The sequence below is a fragment of the Delphinus delphis genome, chromosome 14, assembly GCF_949987515.2.
Source record: "Delphinus delphis chromosome 14, mDelDel1.2, whole genome shotgun sequence".
In the NCBI taxonomy this organism is placed as follows: domain Eukaryota; kingdom Metazoa; phylum Chordata; class Mammalia; order Artiodactyla; family Delphinidae; genus Delphinus; species Delphinus delphis.
The window spans coordinates 14,203,297-14,218,044 of record NC_082696.1 but is presented as its reverse complement, the minus strand read 5'-3'; the positions used below and the strand labels follow the sequence as shown (position 1 = coordinate 14,218,044).

The window sequence follows — 14,748 nt, the reverse complement described above, 5'->3', positions numbered from 1 at the left end:
ACTATGGACAACAATTGGTCAGATACAACGATTTTTCTCATTTTATTTCTTTACTATGTTACTTCTAGGTATCCTTAGATGTGTCGACTTTGTTGGATACATTTTTAAAACTCTGTTAACTGGAAAAAAAAAACAAACTTCATTTCAGAGCTTGAATCTTGCATCATACTTAATAGAGAATGGTCTCAGACAAGTTCATTAACCTTTCTAAAGCAGCAGTTTTATAGTATTTACCTTACAAGATTATCGTGAGGACTAAATTAGTTGTGAAATGCTCACATGTAAAGTATATATTAAAGTGCTTAAGCACATGGTGAGTGCTCAGTGCATGTTAGTGATAATAATCTTTACAATTGTTACTTATTCCAAGAGTTCTGGGAAATGCTTATTTTAATACTGAACAAATAGGAAGGGTTGTGGCTTCATTATATTTTTAGTATCATCTAACATATCTAATCTAGACCTACAAGAATAAAAGCTATACATAAAAAATTCACCACCGCACATTTGTTCAAACGCCTTGACAAATTAGAACGACATAGAACAAAGTTCTGACATTAGTTATTCATTTTGAGTAAGAGAACAGGTGATATGTTATAAAGAATGTTGACTTCTCATGTCTTTAATATTAAAAATAATTGTATTAACTTTTTACCAAAATGATTATTTCTTTTATATAAATCTAAGAACTGCTGCTATCTGCCATATTTTGAAAAGATTACAGTTTTTGAAAATATGGAAGCTAGTGATCATTTTTGTCCTTTAAAATATTTGTTTCTGCTGATACATTTCAGCACCACAGCCTGGCCTTTTCCAGGTTAAGATGCTGAGCCAAACCTCAGAGTCTCTGCAAAAGAGAGTGGAGTCTCCCCTGCCCTATAATTTAGTTAGTGGGAACCACAGCTGGTAAATCTTTGGGGGGAAACTATTTTCAACTATTTAAAAACTTTTGTATCAGGAAAATAGAAATACATTTGTGTCAATCTTAGAACCAAGTAAACAAGTTGAGGGTTGTGGGTCAATTCCTCAGGTGGTGAGGTACAGTTGAGTAGCAATGAAAGACTGACTGAACACCTATAGGATCCAGAGGCTGTCAGATACGTTTTGGATAAATCATTCCTCTTTAGTGTCTTCCATAAAGAGGTGTAGTTGGATGATAAGGATGTTTATTAAATGCTTTTTTAAAGATGCCTTTTTCATTTATTGTTGAAAGAATATTCATAGCAGAAGCAATCTTTGATATAAGCCATATTTCAAGAATAATTATTATCATGTCCTTTTTACAGCAGCTCTTACACACACACACACACACACACACCCCCCAATGGCTTGTTAGACCAGCTTGTACTGGCTCATAAAAGCTTACTGTTAACTTTTCAGGAGTTTTGTATGATGCTTAATCTCAGACAACTAGCTTGAAATTTGCCATGGAAATGGGAGTAGTTACACCATGGAAATTGGCAAATGCTACAAATCAAAACCTTTTTTTTTTTTTTTCTCGTGGACAGCTGATTGTTAAACGCTTACCAGCACAACTGTGCCCCAAACTCTTTCCTCAAATAAAATAAAGGGCGTTAGCATTGAAGATGGTTTTACTGTGAAAGTTTATATGAGAAAAAGAATAAATTGTGTTTTTTTCCCCCTGTGTTCTCAGGGATACGGAAAGACCGCAGAGGAGGGAGAATGTTGAAGCACAAGCGCCAGAGAGATGATGGGGAGGGCAGGAACGAAGCGGAGCCCTCTGGAGACAGGAGATCTGCCAACCTCTGGCCGAGCCCACTCTTGATTAAACACACTAAGAAGAACAGCCCCGTCTTGTCCCTGACAGCCGATCAGATGATCAGTGCCTTGCTGGAGGCTGAGCCCCCCATAATCTATTCCGAGTACGATCCTACCAGACCCTTCAGTGAGGCTTCAATGATGGGCTTGCTGACCAGCCTTGCAGACAGGGAGCTGGTCCACATGATCAACTGGGCAAAGAGGGTGCCAGGTAAGAACACGAAGCTCAACTGTTTTTTTCAGAGCCATTAACGATTCATGAACTGGTTGCGGTATCATGGGAGAAACAGTGGGAAAAAACAGTTTGTTATCTAATTGGTTTCAAGGTTACATCAGAATTGGTTAAAATTTTTCAGTATCCATACACTGTAATTCTCCTGGAAGTTAGGATATAACGTTTTGAAATCAAAATCTAAATGATTAAAGTCTTTAATCTGACATTATTTTAAACCCATCGGTATTCACCAAAAAATTGGGGGTGGACTCTAGGCAATAAATGCATTTAATATTATATGTTCACAGTGGCAGAAATTTTTAACACTAAGTGATCTATGCCCTATAAATTTTTAATATTGAGGATTTTTCTTCAAAACACCTAAATTATAAATCATCAATTTTACCTTAAAAGATTTTAAGTTTTATTTTAAGGTATTTATAAACTAAAGAGTTAATTTTTTTTAACTGAATGCCATTTATTCATTCAACTGTCTAGTCTTAATATTTTAGGACAAAGGTAATACAATAGAAAAATAAATTAAGTTCTCATCCCTGAGAGGAGCTTGTAGAAAGATGACAGTGGCTGAAGTGATACTCGGTCCTTCAGTTGATACTCTCAGAACTGGTGTTCCTGTAAAACTTGACTGTTGCTCTTGTTGTTCAGGGAGAAGAACTCTAGTTATTATGGAAACAAGACTAGAAAATGACCTCCTCCATGCCCCATCATATCCATTCAGGAGCTAACGTAGATGAACCAAGGCAAGAGGAAGTTAAATCTTTTTTCTGGGCTTATAGATCAAATGAGTAATGAATTTAGACAGCGATTGTCTTGTGTGCTCTCTTTTAATAGATTAAGTTAATTATTACCTATGAAGCAGGGGACTTTTTTTTTTTATTAAACTAAATAAATGTGGAGCTTTGTACTTGCATTTTAGAGATCTATTATAGGCCAAGAAAAACATATATCTGGCCTTAGATACTGGTTCATGTATTTGCATTTCTTAACATATGAACATGTGGTCCTTTGAATAAGGAGCCAGCAATGTTGTGATCCAAACTTGGTAGAGGGCATCTATTTAGGTAGCAGAGGTTGGGTTACATGGAAACATGGGGATTAACAGGCATATTTAGATTTCAGACTCAGTCCAACTGGCAAATAAAAATTCCCAGCCATCTTTGGAATTAGGAGTTTTAATGAGCACTTACCTACCTTAGCATTCCCATGTGAAGCAGACCCATGATAAGTAAATATTGGAATTTACATGTAATGTGGTGATAGGTTTTATCTTTATATTTATTATTGCCTTTGTTTAAAAAAATACTTTGGGAGAAGAGGAAAAAACAAACGAACAGCTAAGGGTCATATCCCTGAGAACCAACTCTAGTTACTATAAAGTTTTATTGTCCTATAAGCATATATTTTCCTGAATGAAGTTTTGGTAATACTAGTTCTAGAACACTGTTGAAGTCAAGTATACATTTTTCATACTTATCAGTAGACTTCCATCATGACATTTTTATAATTATAAAAATTTGAAGGGCATTTGAAACAATGAGAACTAAATTCAAATACATTACCAGTGGATGAAAATTTCATGGGAATAATCTTCTGAATTTAGGAATAAAATGGAGCTGGAAATCAAGAGAAGGAAAATATTACGTCCATGCTTAGCCATCCCATTGTTAAACCCAGAACTAAACAAATTTATGATAATGTGATGTGTAGCAAAACCACTCTATAACTCGATTATATTAGTTTAAAAGACCTGAATGATTCCAAAATCCTTGGACCAAACTGTATCTTGTTACTTGATGGTTTAAAAAAATAATAATTATAAAGGCAAAAATGAAATTATATATATGCTATTGGAATATAGCTGTTGTAAATCAAAAGCCTAGTAGTCTGACGAAGCAGAATAAAAAGAGTCATTGATTTTAAAAAGATGAAAAATGAGGGAAGAAAAAAATGTCTTCTGGAATCATCTTTGAAGATGATTGTCAAGCTTCTCAGAAATTTGACAAAGTCACATTTTAAAAAGCTTTTTTGTATCCAACTACTCTCTGTCATTAAAAACATAGTTCACACCAAAAATCTAATATAGACAATATTACATTTATATGGTCACAGTTTGAGAATAATAATAATAATAATTTAATATAGAGGGAATAGAAAACATCATTAGTAAGAAGGGCAGTAAGAAAGCAGTTGTAGAAGTACCTGGAATTAGCTGTATGATACAAAAACCTGCATAGAACATTTGGATATCCTCAGATGGCTATCAGTATAACAGAGATTGTAAATTGATTTCATTTTTAAAAAATTTCAGCATTAATGGAGTATAATTGACAAAATTATATTTAAAGTGTACATTATGGTAATTTGATATACTTAGACATTATAAAAGGATTTCCTACATCTAGTTAATTAAACATCCATCACCTCACACATTTACTTTTTTCTTTCTGATGAGAGCATTTAAATTCTACTTTCTTAGCAAATCCATTATACAATACAGTGTTTTGAATTATAATCACCATGTTTTATATTAGCTCCTCAGATCTTTTTCATGTTATAGCTGAAAGTTTATACTCTAACCAACCTCTCCCTATTTGTCCCATCCTCTAAACCCTGGATACCACTTTTCTCTACTCTCTTTTTGTGAATTTGACTTTTTTTTTTAGATTCCGTGTATAAGTGATACCATGCAATATTAATCTTTTTCTGACTGGATTATTTCACGTAGCATAATACCCTCAAGGTCCATCCATGTTGCCACAGATGGCAGGATTTCCTTCTTTCTTGTAGCTGAATAATATTCCATTATATATCTATGTAGATATAGATTTTTTGTTTTCTTTTCTTTTTTTGGTGATACACGGGCCTCTCAGTGTTGTGGCCTCTCCCGTTGCGGAGCACAGGCTCCGGACACGCAGGCTCATCGGCCATGGCTCACGGGCCCAGCCGCTCCGCGGCACGCGGGATCTTCACGAACCGGGGCACGAACCTGTGTCCCCTGCATCGGCAGGCAGACTCTCAACCACTGCGCCACCAGGGAAGCCCATCTATGTAGATATAGATTTATCAGATCTTCCTTATCCATTCATCTGTTGATGGTCACTTAGTTCATTTCCATATCTTGGATATCTTGGCTATTCGAATAATGCTGAAATGAATGGGACTACAGATATCTCTTTGATATCCTGTTTTCAATTCCTTTGGATATACACCCAGAAATGGGATTGCTGGATCTTATGGTAATTCTACATTATTTTCGGGGGGGAACTCTTTACTGTTTCCCACAGTGGTTGCACAAGATTACAATCTCAACAACAGTATACAGGATTCCCTTTTCTCCACATCCTCACCAACAGTTATTATCCGTTGTCTTTTTGATGATAGCCAACTTAACAGATGTGAGGTGATACCTCATTGTGGTTTTGATTTGTATTTCCCTGATGATTGGTTGAGGATATTTTTATGTACCCATTGGCATTTGTATATCTTCTTTGCAAAAATGTATATTCAGTTCCTCTGCCCATTTTTTAATCATAGGGTTTTTTTTTTTTTTTTTTTTTTGCTATATGTGCTCTTCATATTAACCCTTTATCAGATACATGATTTGCAAATATTTTCTCCCATTTGGTAAGCTGCCTTTTTGTTTTGTTGATGATTTCCTTTGCTGTGCAAAAACTTCTTAATGAAGTCTCACTTGTTTATTTTTGCTTTTGTTGCCTTTGCTTTTGGTGTCAAATCCAAAAAAAACTATAGCCAAGATTGATGTCAAGGAGCTTTTTCCCTATGTTTTCTGCTAGGAGTTTTATAGTTTCAGGTCTTACATTCATGTCCTTAATCCATTTTGAATTGATTTTGTGTGTGTATGTGTGTGAGTGGTGTAGATAGGGGTCCAGTTTCATTCTCTTGCATGTGAATATCCGGTTTTCCTAACATATTTTGAAGACACTATCCTGTTGCTATTGAGTATTCTTGGTTCTCTTGTCAAATATTAGTTGACTGTATATTCATGGGTTAATTTCTGGGCTCTCTATTCTGTTCCCTTGATCTACTTTTTTTTTAAAATGCCAATACCATGCTGTTTTGATTACTATAGCTTTGTAATATAGTTTGAAATCAGGAAATGTGACAGTGATGCCTACAGCTTTGTTTTTCTTTCTCATGATTGCTTTAGCTATTTGGGATCTTTTGTGGTTCCATAAAATTTTAGGATTTTTTAAATGCTTTTGTAAAAAATGCTATTGAGACTTTGATGGGAATTTCATTGAACCTGCAGATTGTTTTTGGTAGTATGGACAGTTTAACAGTATTATTTTTTCCAGTCCATGAGCATAGAATATTTTTCTATTTCTTTGTACCATCTTCAGTTTCTTTCATCAATGTCTTATAGTTTTCAGTGTTCAGATCTTTCACCTCCTTGGCTAAATTTATTTCTAGGTATTTTATTCTTTTTAATGCAGTTGTAAATAGGATCATTTCATTCATTTGTCTTTTTGATAGTTTGTTGTTCGTATATAGAAATGCAACTGCTTTTTGCATATTGCTTTTGTATCTGGCAACTTTACTGAATTTATTCTAATAGTTTTTTGGTGGAGTCTTTAGGATTTTCTATGTTTGATGTCATGTCATCTGCAAATAGAGACAATTTTACTTCTTCCTTTTCAATTTGGATGCCTTTTTTTCCTTTTTCTTACCTAGTTACTATGGTTAGGGCTCCCAGTACTATGTTGATTAGGAGTGGTGAGACAGGGTACTCTTGTCTTGTTCTTGATCTTAGAGGAAAAACTTTCAATTTCTCACTGTTTAGTATGATGTTAGCTGTGGGCTTTTTATGTATGCCCTTTATTATGTTGAGGTATGTTTCCTCTACACCCACTTTGTTGAGAGTTTTTATCATGAATGGATGTTGAATTTTGCAAATGCTTTTGCTACATCTATTGAGATGATCATATGGTTTTTATCCTTCATTTTGTTAATGTTGTGTGTTGATTGATTTGTGGATGTTGAACCATCCTTTAATCCCTGGAATAAATCTCACTTGATCATGGTGTGTGATTCGTTTAATGTATTGTTGAATTTGGTTTGCTAATATTTTGTTGAGAATTTTTGCATCTATGTTCACCAGGGATACTGACCTGTAATTTTCTTTTCTTGTAGTGTCCTTGTCTGGTTTTGGTATCAGGGTAATGATGGATTTATAAAATGATTTTGGAAGTGTTTCCTCTTCTATGTTTTGGAACAGTTTGAAATTCTTCTTTAAGTGTTTGGTAGAATCCAGCAGTGAAGCAATCTGGTCCTAGATTCGTCTTTGTTGGGATGTTTTTGATTACTGATTAGATTTCCTTACTAGTAATGGTCTGTTTGGATTTTCTGTTTTCATGATTCAGCCTTGGTAGCTTGTGTATTTCCAGGAATTTATCAGTTTCTTCTTGTGTCCAATTTGTTGACGTATAATGATTCATAGTAGTTTCTTATGATCCTTTGTATTTGTGTGGTATCAGTTACAATGTCTCCTCTTTCATTTCTGGTTTTATTTATTTGCGATCTTGTTTTAATTTCTCTTGGTAAATCTAGCTAAAGGTTTGTCTATTTTGTTTATCTTTTCAAAAAAACAGTTCTTAGTTTCAAAGACCTATTCTGTTGTCTTTTTAATCTTGATTTCATAATTCCACTCTAATCTTTGCTATTTACTTCCTTCTACCAGGTTTTGGCTTACTTTGTTCTTCTTTTATATTTCCTTAGATGTAAAATTCGTTGTTAATTTGAGCTCCTTTTTTTCTCAATGTAATGAGTGCTTTCCTTTTTTCTTAATGCAGCTGTAAACTTCCTTGTTAGACTGCTTTGCTGTATTTTGTAAGTTTTGGTATGTTTTATTTCAGTTTTCATCTGTGTCAAGGTATTTTTTGATTTTTCTTTGACCCATTTGTTTTTCAGTAGCATGTTGTTTAATTTCCAAATATTTGTGAATTTTAAAGTTTTCTTCTTGTACTTGATTTCTAGTTTCATACCATTGTGGTTGGAAAAGATACTTTATATGATTTCAATCTTCTTAAATTTATTGTCTTATTTTGTGTTCTAACATATGATCTATCCTGGAGAATGTTCCATGTGTGCTTGAGAAAAATGTGTTTTCTGCTGCTGTTGGATTAAAAGTCTGTTAAGTCCATCTGGTCTAATATATAGTTTAAGTCCAATATTTCCCTTATTGATTTTCTGTGTGGGTGATTGTTGAAAGTGGGGTATTGAATTTCCTTACTATTGTTATATTGCTGTCTATTTCTCTCTTCAGGTCTGTTAATATTTGTTTCATGTGTTTAGGTGCTCCTATTTTGGGTGCATAATTATTTGCAAATATTATATCGTCTACTGGACTGACCCCTTTATCATTATATAATGACTTTTTTGTCTCTTATTAAAGTCTTTTGCTTGAATTCTATTTTGTCTGAGATAAGTATAGCTATCCCACTTTCTTTTGGTTTCCATTTGCATGGAGTATCTTTTTTCCATTCTTTCACTTTCTATCTGTGTGTTTCCTTAAACCCAAAGTGAGTATCTTGTAAGTAGCATACAGTTGGATCTTGTTTTCTGATCCATTCATTCACTCTGTGTCTTTTCATTGGAGAATTTAGTCCATTTACAGTTAAAGTAATTATTGATAGGTGTTTACTTATTGCCATTTTGTTGATTTTTTTCTGGCTGTTTGTAATTTCCCTGTTTCTTTTTTCTTCTCTTGCTCTTTTCCTTTGTGGTTTGATGACTTTCTTTAGTGGTATGTTTAGATTTCTTTCTCATTATCTTTTGTGTATCTATTATAGGTTTTTGCTTTGTAGCTACCATGAAGCTTACATACAACAACTTATATTTATAAGTCTATTTTAAGTTGATAACAACTTCTAAAGCTCTATAGTTTGACTTTCCTTCCATGTTTTATCTTTGATGTCACAATTTACATTTTTACTACTTTTCATACTAGATCTATAAGTTAATTACCCATGATCATTACAACATTAGAGTATTCTGAATTTAACTCTATATTTACCTAATTAGTGAGATTTATACTTTCTTTTTTTTAATTGAAGGATAGTTGATTTACAGTGTTTCTGGTGTAAAGAGATTCAGTTGTGTGTGCATGTGTGTAAATTCTTTTTCAGATTCGTTTCCATTATAGGTTATTATAAGATATTGAATATAGTTCCCTGTGCTATACAGTAGGTCCTTGTTGTTTACCTATTTTATAGATTTATATGTTCATATTTTTTTCTGTTACAATTAGCATCCTTTCATTAAGCTTGAAGAAGTACCTTTAACATTTCTTGTAAGTCTAATCTAGTGGTGATGAACTCCCTCAGCTTTTGCTTATCTGGTAAAGTGCTGATCTCTCCTTCAACTCTGAAGGACAACTTTGTTGGGTAGAGTATTCTTGGTTGGTGTTTTGTTTTTTTTTTTCTTCATCACTTTGAATATATGATGTGACCCCCTTTTGCCCTGGGAAGTTTCTGCTGAAATACTGCTGATAGTCTTTTCTATTGATAGCCTTGTATGTAACAAGTTGTTTTTCTCTTGGTGCTTTTAAGTTTTGACACTTTAATTTTAACGTGTCTTGGTGTAGGTCTCTTTGGGTTCATCTTATTTGAAACTCTCTGAGCATCCCGGATCTGGATGTTTGTTTTTTTCTCCAGGCTAGGGAAGTTTTCAGCTATTATTTCTTTAGCTTTCTACTCCTTTCAGTTTCTCTTGTACTGACCTTTTCTGGGACCACTGTGATGTGACTGTTGGTTTTCTTGATGTTGTCCTTATATAAGTTCCTTAAGCTGTCTTCACTCTTTTTCATGCTTTTTCCTTTTCACTCCTCTGATTGGATGAATTCCACTACCCTGTTTTTGAATTGCTGGTCCTTTCTTCTGCTTGATTTAGCTGATGTTGAACCCTTCTATTGAACTTTTCAGTGCAGTTATTGTATTCTTCAGTACTGTAATTTCTGTTTGATACTTTCTTATATTTCCTATGTCTTTAGTGAATTTCTCACTTTGTTCATGCCTTGTTATTCTGACCTTGGTGAGCGTCATTGTGACCATTACTTTCAACCCTTTATTAGGTAAATCACTTATCTACATTTCATTCAAGTCTATTTCTGAGGTTTTATCTTGTACTTTTGTTTGGAACATATTCCTCTGTTTTTTCACTTTCCTTGACTCTCTGTATTGGTTTCTGTGCTTTAGATAAAACAGCCACCTCTTCCAGTCTTGACGGAGTGGTTTCATGTTGGAGATGAACCTTACTGTTCAGCCCAGCCTGAGCTCTTGGTTGTCTCTCAGACCTTTGTGATTTGTTCTTTGTTCTTAGAGGCTCCCAATAGTTGAGGGTATGCCAAGACCTGTCAGTATCCTAAAGGGGAGGATCTCAGTGAGCATGCAGATACAGGCTGATAGGTAGCTGGACCCTCAGGTAACAGCTTTTAAAGTATACAAATAGATCCCTTTTAGGGGAAGACTGGGTGATGGGATTTTCTGTTTGCTTCCTCTGTGCTGACCCTTGGCAGGATAGCCCCTTAAGAACATTTGTTTGTTAAAAGCCTGTGGGGCTGGCGAGTGCAAGCTTTGCTGGCCACTAGAGCCAGGTGATCAAGGGATGTATTCCTTAGGTGGCATCTGCAGAAGCTGGGGTACCAAACGTGTGTACAAGCTCCTTCCAGGGAGATATTGGCAATTTGGAGCAGCCTACAGGGAGAATGCAGAGATCGTGTCTCCTGCTTTCCCAGTCTCTGGGGAGAATCAGTCAGTCCCTAGACTGTGCTAAATTAGAAACCTGACTCTCAGGTAGCAGCTTTTAAAGTATGCAAATGAACCTTTTTCAGGGAAACACTGGGAAATGCCTGTATCTGTTTGCTTCTTTTGTGCTGGACCCTGGGAAGATAGTGAGTCCATTAAGAACAATTTGCTTGCTCTAGTATTATGGGTGTGGTTGATGTAAGCCCTGTTGGCTTCCAGAGCAATGTGCTTTGGGGGCCTACTCCTGAGGTATTAGATGTTGGGACCAAACCCTTCCGTTCCCAGGTAGAAGCTGGGAGTTGTGAGTTCCCTTCTGATTTTATGGCATTGTGCCAGGGTTTGGGGGTGGAGTTTCAGTGAGACTGTGTCTCAGCCTTTCCTACCCATTTCAAAAAGGGTGTTTTCTCATTTGCCTAAAGTGAAGGAATCATTCGGCTAGTCTCTGGATTTCTTTTAGGGGAAATCACTCTGTTTGTAGGGGAGATTTGGTATGCCTGTGGGAGTTTTGAGTTCAGAGGTCTCCTATGTCTCCATCTTGGACCATAACCCCCAGTTGACTTCATTGTGCCTGATGAATTTTAATAAAAATAATCAGTTCACTGGACTATTCTAATAGTTCTAGAAGTACATTTTTACTAACAGAGTATTATCAGAATTTTCAAATGTTGGTGATTGTAAGTTGAATTTTCCTTTCTCTTAATTATCTAGGGAATATTTTTTGACTTGTAATATCTCTCTACTCAGACTCAAGACGTGAAGAGCATCATGATAAAATACATCATACAAGTATGATAATCAAGTTCCCATCTGTAAAGTACTTATAGCTGGCCTGGCTTAAGATCACATCACGACATTAATTTTTTTCCCTCTGCCATTTAAAAACAATAGCAGCAAGGAGAATGATAAAACCTACCTACGCCACTCTGACAAGTGATGCTTTTTTATAACAGGTGTTACGTATCTGCTTTTTGATATCTAGCTATAGAGAAGGATTTTTCTCTTTATTGTTTGTACTGAAATTTGTTAATCTTTAAGAAGCACTTTATATAATCTATCCATGGATGGAGAGTTAGTTTTAAAAGAGATTGTTAAATCTTAATTCATCATTATCCTATACACAATGACACTTGTCAACAAGTGTAACATCATTATCTGAAGGTCAGAAAGGAAAAAACGTATGACCGCCAAGTGGTTATATTTTTAATTTCTGCATCACACTTAATTGCATCATTGATTGGCTGATTCTTATTTTTCAGTGTTAATCAAGTACATTTGATTTTTTCCCCCAGAAGCTGAATTGCATCAGGAAACCGTTAATTTGATTTATTAAAAGTTATGCCTTTTCCAAAATTCACTATAACTTTATATACCTCAAGGGCAATTTCATACTTCAAGTTTGTGTTCTAGTTCTGTCTAATGGATATTTGGACAAATATCTAGCCCTGGGCTCTTCACTGCCCTTTAAAGACTGAAAAGTAGAAGCTTGACAGTCTCGCTGAGCCCCAGGCACATCTGGGTGGGTTATGAGTGTGCTGAAGCTGCTGGCCCAGGAAGAAGAATAAAGGGGACATATGTTCACAGTCAAGCTCATGGGAAACATACTACCTTATCCACTTCTTCATTCTTTCAGTGGCAAACTAGATGGACTTCCTCCTTCTCCTTTCCTGCCTAGGTCACTCTGTACTCAACACCAGACGAGTCCCCTCTTCCTTCTGAGCCCCCCGACTCCCCATCGTTTTACTGTGGGTTCCTTTCTCGCTGTTTGGCCCCAGGGAGAGGGGAGAGGTTCACTTCTTCTGAGCCTGCCCCCCACCAACCCCAAGCTCACGTTTCTCTGGAGCTTCTTGTGTTATCTCTGAGACTTCATGGTTGTCTTAGCCGTTCCAGGGCTCAAGGCTGCTTCTGACGCTCTGTTCACCAGGAATCCAGTAATCACCTTCCTGGACTGTAACATTCATCCTCATCATACAAGTTAGCAATGGATCGAGCTCAGGAGATGCTTGTTGAATGAATGAATAAATGAATGAATGAAAGAAGCCTTTGGAAACTAATGATATTTAAGAAATCTCTGAGCCCTGTTAGAACTCAATTTTTCCATAAAGTCAAAGTGATCTTTAAAGTTGTGGTGTTACTCTTTTTCACCTCCCTTCAGAATCTACCTGCTGTTATGACATCCTTCTAGCAGCTGCCTTCATGAGACTCATTTCCAACCTTTCTTTGTGAGGGCCAGAGCAATATCCAGAGGCATGTACAGAACTTGGGCTCTGAGGACTTTTAACAGGCTTCACTTGGCGAGCAGCGAGGTTGTTTCACTTCACGAGGGTAATTTAAACCTTAAAATGGGTATGGCCAAGGCACCAAGGAGAGGGCACAATACCTCAGTCTGGGGATTGGGAGCATCTTCAAGGAACATATTTTATTCTGGGAGGTTCCTGTGGATTCTAGGGACTTGGCAATCCTACCCAGTACTCTGATTCCCAACTTGTAATCAGATCAGTGGACCTTACTTTAAAGCTGTCATAGTTTTCCAGCCTGTTTCAGCATGGCACAGTGATGAAAGATAACTTGGAAGTGACTTGGAAGCATGGGTGACATCCCAGAGAGGCGACAGATACTTATGTTTAAGGGTAAGATTTGTGGTTTAGACTTTGCAACTTTTCTATAATAAGAGCCTTGGGACTGGGTTAGAATTACCCCCGCATGGATGGTGGCAGCCCCCTGGGAGCTTTCTTTGGAGCACTCCACTTCCAAGTCAGCCCTACCCGGCTTTTCACTGCTCCTCTGGAAGCTCTGGTTGAAATCCAAGGAAAGCACCTACTTCCTGATTTTTCTTTCACGTGAAACTTTGAAGCCCCACAGAAGCGTGTTGGCCCAGATGCTGTTAAGCCTTTAAAATACTTTTGTCATCTCGAGAGTGTTTGAGGAAAATGCCCCATCTGGGCTTCTTTGCCCCACCCTCCTCAGGGTTCTGTTTCTGTGAATCGGGGTGGGGGTGGGGGCCCAGGGTTCTCAAGCCTCCTCGTGGGGAGTTGTTGGCCTGTGGCTGTGCTACTTCTGGGGCAGGGGGGAACTTGGCATGGAGAATGTCAGTTTTTTTGTATCTATTTATGTGCTAAACAGATGTAATACTATTGAAGTGTGTTGAAATAGATTGAATTGTATACTCCCAAAAAGATGTGTTGAAATTCTAACCCCTAGCACCTCAGAATGTGATCTTATTTGGAAATAGGGTCTTTATAGAGGAAGTCAAGTTCGACTGAGATCATTAGAATAGGCCTTAATCTTTGAAAAAGAGGAAATTGGGATTCAGAGGTGGACACGCAAGGAGGGAAGACGATGTGAAGACTCACAGAGAAAAGATGGCCATGGGATCGGAATGATGCTTCTCCAGGCTGAGGAACGCCAAGGACTGCCAGTAAACACCAAAGGCAGACGAGGCAAGGACAGCTCCTCCCCAAGAGACCTCTGAGAGAGCACGGCCCCACTGACACCTTGATTTCAGACTCCTAGCCTCCAGAAAGGTGAGGCAATGCATTTCTGTTGTTTTAAGGCACCTGCTATTTAATACTTTGTGTAACAGTTCTAGGAAACGATTACCGATTGTTTTAAAAATAAAAGGGACTTGTATTTTTAAGGCAGAAGAAATAAGGAGCTTTTGATTTTAAAAGGGATGTTTGGCTCACCTGGTGGAGGCTTGGCTAATCATTTACTCTTGTAGATTCTCTCCTTTGCCTGTCCAAGTACTCCACTGAACTTCTGGCTTTGAAGTTGTTTTAGAACTTTAACCATTCCATGCATCTACCTGGCAACTACCTGGTAAAAATTTTTAACCAACAAAAGAGTGTTTTCATCTGGTACTTTAATAGTTTCCTCTTTTGCATTTATATCTTTGATCCATTTGAATTCATCCTGGTTTACACTATGAGGTGCGACTCCAACGTTGTTTTTCTACAGGTGGCTGCACAGTTGTTT

The 14,748-nt window shown here is 36.7% G+C and overlaps 1 protein-coding gene across 5 annotated transcripts in view; it reads left to right on the top strand.

Annotated features, from left to right (window-relative positions):
• Positions 1-14,748, top strand: part of ESR1 (estrogen receptor 1) — a 250,569-nt gene that overhangs the window by 100,133 nt on the left and 135,688 nt on the right. For all 5 annotated transcript variants that reach the window (XM_060029773.1, XM_060029771.1, XM_060029774.1 and 2 more), the window contains one exon: positions 1,655-1,990. In XM_060029773.1, the coding sequence (XP_059885756.1) occupies positions 1,655-1,990 (336 nt within the window). The remainder of the gene's footprint in view (positions 1-1,654; positions 1,991-14,748) is intronic.